We start from the raw sequence: 5,019 nt of genomic DNA on the forward strand, positions 1-5,019 counted from the left end.
CTTCAATAGATTTTTGTTCACCACAATGACTACCATAAATAATGCAAGGGTACGTGTTTATCTGTTGCCTTTGCTGCTCATTTGAAAATTGAAACCTTTGTCTAAGCCCACAAGACCAGGCTTCCCAATCGAACAAGCAACAACTCAAGAATTCCCTCTTCTTTGGTTTGCTTTGCCTTCCTTTCTTCTCTGATCTCCTCCTTTGTTTTATGTACCCAGGTGGTTACGTTAATGTTGCTGTAGGAATTGTATCGCGCTTTGTTTCACTCCACTCCCCTTGCGGCCTTTAACAATTTTGTCATGAAAGGAACATGTAATTAATCAACCACAACTTCGAAAATACTGCTTCTAGACAGAATAGAAAAAGAGCTCGAGTATCTCCACAGAGCAGTTCGGCTTGTCGCGTAATTGTTCTGGTACGTGTGTTTGATATATTTTGTTTGCATTGCTTACTCATCTAAATAGATCAGCATGGATAATGTCGGTACCAGGCTGCTAGCTAGCAATCCCGTTTCTTATGATATCATTTACTTCTTTGTCTTGATCTTGGAGACAAACATGCGAAGCTTAGTCATATTTCAAGACCCATATATAGTAATTTTTTTTAATGTAAAGCAGCAAAGTTGTATACTTTTCAAAATTCAGGACCAACGCCTGCATAAACATATGCAATTTTTATATTTGAATGTTGAGATGATCTCAAATTATCTAAAGAGCAATGCTACGTATAATTCTGAAATGAGGACTGTATGTGTAAGTCTAATCAATTTTATCTTTAAAACTTTTTAAAATTACAATTATATCTTTTTTAAAATTGTATTTTTTTCTATTTAATGAAGAGTTTGTACGTGTAGTCTCTATTTAAAGACTGTAAATAAAATTTCTCTTATCGAAAAATTGATCAATAAATAGTAATATTTTATAGGCTTTATTAAGATGTATTTAAATGGCAAAAAGTTAGAATATATATTTAAATGTATGAAATAAATTAAAATGATTTTAACTTTTTATAAGGAATTAAAAAAATAATAAATCCTATCGATAATTAATTTGAGAATAATTAAAGTGCCAAACATAGCCTAAAACTTTTAACTTCGGATCCAAAAAATTGGAAGCAAGTGCTGGGAAGCAATCATTTGAAACTGCCTCCTTTAGATTTAAAATTCATCTCAACTCATCTCATCATTACAACATTATCAAATTCTCATACAAAATAGTTTAAATAATTTAACTTTTTCAAATCTCAAAACAATAATAATATTAAAAATAATATTCTAATAATATTATATTCAATTCATTTAAACTATCTCAACTCATCTCTAAATTTAAACAGGATCTCAATATTTGTAAAATAGAAGATATTTGCAAAAAACTCAGGTTTCATTTGTTTTTATAATTCATCTTAACTTATTTTATTTCATCTAATCATTATAATTTTTTTAAATCTCCATACAAAATAAAATAAATATTTTAGTTTTTTTAAAATTTAAAATAAAAATAATATTAAAATTATATATTCTAATAATATTTTATTTAATTTTTAATTTTAATATGAACGGATCTCATCTTATTTCATACGGAAAAACAAACCATGCCTAAATTTTTGTTTAGCTTTTTGTTATTGAGATACATATCTAACTGTTTTGTTTTTATTTCCTCCATATAAAGTCTGGTTAAGGTATAAGCAGGAGGCATCGCCATCATCCTTTGGTCGAACCCCAATTGCCTGAACGACCAACTCGTAGGAACTTGAAAGTCCAGCGTGGCGTAGCATAGCATTTGCTCCAATTGAATTGCAAGATGGTTTTTTCCGTCATATTGACCCAACCCATCAAACACGAAGTCCACCCATCCAGCCGGCACGCCGGTGACGGAATCCCCGCGCCTCGACCAATCGCTTTCTGCCAGCTCATCCATCATTCACCTTTCTCTTCCACGTGTCCCCTCTTCTCTATCCCTCCTTGTCCGACGCCGTCAAACCCAATCTTTTCTTCTTTTTTCCGTCAACCGATAGAAAACAAAACAAACACTGTAGGATTTATCTGAAAAAGGAGAATAAGCGAAGTCGGTCAATATATTCGCCGATCAATCAAAACCCTAACTGCTACATCTCTCCCTTTCTCTCTCTCTTGCTCCCTCTTCCTCTCTCTCTCTCTCTCTCTCTCTCTCTCTCGCACTCGGATCTCTTACGGTTCCATAGATCGCCGATGCCCTCCGTTCACCGGCGTTCGTTAGCACGAGCCAAGCCAAAACCATTTATTAGGTCCGTGTATTCCTCGCGATAGCACACCTCCGTGAGAGAGAGGTAAGCGTTTGATTTGGAGCTCGGCAAGGGGGTTAGTTACCGGATCGGTGCCCGTTAGCTCTGAACGATGGAAGAAGACGACGAGATCCAGTCACACCATTCGCAGGAGACGGGATCTCCGGCCTCTCCAAGGCCAAACGGGAGAATAACGGTGACGGTGGCCGCCGCACCACCTGCAGTCGCACCGACGTCGCAGAACACTATAACCACAGTAGCGCTACCTGTTCAGCGAACAAGAAGCGGCGGCGGGGGAGGAGGCGGCGGCGGAGGAGGTGGGGGTAGAGAGGACTGCTGGAGCGAAGGCGCCACCGCAGTGCTGATCGACGCGTGGGGAGAGCGGTACCTGCAGCTGAGCAGAGGGAATTTGAAGCAGAAGCACTGGAAAGAGGTGGCGGATATTGTAAGCAGCAGCGAGGACTACGGGAAGACCCCCAAGACCGATATACAGTGCAAGAATCGGATCGATACGGTGAAGAAGAAGTATAAGGTGGAGAAATCGAAGGTTGCGTCCGGTGGCGGACCTAGTAAGTGGCCTTTTTTCGATAGGTTGGACCAATTGATTGGTCCGACGGCTAAAATTGCTGTTTCTAGTCCGCCCTCGCTGCAGCTAAAAGTGCCTTTGGCAATTCCGGTTCGAATTCGTTCCGCCTCCACGAATCACTATAATAACAGTCAGTTCCTTAATAAACCACCGAAGAAGGAGGAGGAGACCGTGGTGCTGAGGAGTGGTAGAGGACAAAGGATGCAACAGTTTCGAAAGAGAGGCGGGTTGGAGTCTGAATCAGAATCGGAGCCAGAGCCAGAACCGGAGGCTGATGCTGATTCATTGGATAGCTTTCCGCCGCCAGGGACAAGTGAGAGGAAAAGGCCTCGGAGGATGATGATAGGAGGAGAAAAGGAGGGGAGTGGAGGAGGGAAGAGTGGTTGGGGGAATGCGGTGAAGGAGTTGACGCAGGCGATCCTGAGGTTTGGAGAGGCGTATGAGCAAGCGGAGAGCGCCAAGCTGCAGCAGGTGGTGGAGATGGAGAAGCAGAGGATGAAGTTTGCAAAGGAGCTGGAGTTACAGAGGATGCAGTTTTTCATGAAGACCCAGTTGGAGATTTCGCAGTTGAAGAAGCATGGCGGGAGGAGAGGTGCTGGCGGTGGTAATGCTAGTCATCACCACAGTAATAATAATAACAATAACAACAATAGTGATAGCAGCAACTAGGTTTAGATTTTGGGTTAGATTTTCTGTGTTCTTGTGATGGGTGAGAAGACCCAGGTCTTGAAAATTTGTTCTGGAATTGGTAGTCTCTGTGTGTGTATGTCTGCTGTCTCTTTATTTACCTTATCACAGTCTTAACTTGTGTCAAATTGGTGGCAGGGACTGACTAGATGCTCAAATACAGTAGATTGTGACACCAATATCATTCTCTTTGTGCAGTTGTTAGTGTTATTATACCTTCTTAATCTAAAGCAGCTTTAATGATGGTTATTACTTTGCATGTCTAAAAATGAGCCAGCCTGAAAAGACTTGCTTGCTATATCTCTTTGTGATTTATGGGTCTACATGATACAGTTTCTCTGAATGACATGCTATGGTTGCTAGCGACCACTTTGAATTTGATCATCTAGCTTTCAGTTCATTTTCTGCTATTGGTATGAAAATTGGGATTTGCTTCTTGTGGTTTGCGACTGAGAATGTATATTGATTACTTACTATGATTGGAGAACAGGTTATTAAGTTCAGGAAATATACACGTTTTTTTTTTAAGAAGTCGTTTGCTGAATAACTTCATTATTTCCCATAATTAAATTGTATGTCTGAGTTAGGTTAAAGGAGATGCTATTTACCTCTGTGATTTAGAAGTCATCATCGGCTTCTCTCGGGAAACTCTGTGATGACTCAAGTGTTAAGGCATGCTAGTTTCTCTCAGAACACCTTCAGAATACAGCTTCACTCTGCTCTGAGCAGGTCTAGGATTCGAGCAAGGTCTATAAACCTTGCGTTGAAAAATGCTGGGATCTAGAAACAGAGATACTGGGTTAGTAGGTCTTGCTGAAGATTTGATCTGCACGTTTAAACTTCCAACCTAGCTTTCCCCAGATTCAATGTGTTAACAAAGACCAGTTGACAAAAGGAAAACGGTAAGCACAGCTGAAATAAAAATCTATCCATGAGAAGGTTAATATCTAGTAGAAGAAGACTAGTAAGACCACTTCTATGCTTCACCAGAAGCATCCTTCGAAATGCTGAAGGAAGATATATACCCCTTCAAGAACATGAAGAAGGTGACTTAGGCCTATTTGGTTACACAGATAAGATAAAAGTTAGTTTAATAAAATATTATTAGAATATAATCTTTTAATATAATTTTTATTTTGAGATTTAAAAAAATTGAATTGTTTATTATATTTTGTATGAAAATTTAAAAAAGTTATAATGATTATATGAGATGAGATAAGGTAGTTTAAACTATGTAACCAAACTAGGCCTTAAGGAAGGAAGATTGACTTGGCCTGGTTTGGATAGCAAAGTCCTCCCAACTCATCTTATCACATCGCAATATCCAAATTTCACAAGCACAAATATTTTTCAATTTCAAATTTTCAAATTTTTAATCTAATTATTATAATTTTTCCAAACTTCTAAATAAAATAAAAATAATATTAAAAAATTTATATTATAATAATATTTTAATTTTATAATATTTTTATTCAATTTTTCTTTC

General features: G+C 38.3%; 1 protein-coding gene across 1 annotated transcript; it reads left to right on the top strand.

Annotated features, from left to right (window-relative positions):
- Positions 1 to 1,705: 1,705 nt before the first annotated feature.
- On the top strand, positions 1,706 to 3,712 carry LOC121260054 (trihelix transcription factor ASIL2). Its single transcript, XM_041161910.1, has one exon. It carries the CDS (start codon positions 2,373 to 2,375, stop codon positions 3,513 to 3,515), a length of 1,143 nt encoding a protein of 380 aa, XP_041017844.1. The 5' UTR covers positions 1,706 to 2,372; the 3' UTR covers positions 3,516 to 3,712.
- Positions 3,713 to 5,019: the final 1,307 nt, after the last annotated feature.

The sequence above is a fragment of the Juglans microcarpa x Juglans regia genome, chromosome 1D (assembly GCF_004785595.1).
Source record: "Juglans microcarpa x Juglans regia isolate MS1-56 chromosome 1D, Jm3101_v1.0, whole genome shotgun sequence".
Classification (NCBI taxonomy): domain Eukaryota; kingdom Viridiplantae; phylum Streptophyta; class Magnoliopsida; order Fagales; family Juglandaceae; genus Juglans; species Juglans microcarpa x Juglans regia.

Excerpts from the sequence above, each read along its gene's own strand:
- LOC121260054 (XM_041161910.1), top strand. The coding sequence starts at position 2,373 with ATGGAAGAAGACGACGAGATCCAGTCACACCATTCGCAGGAGACGGGA.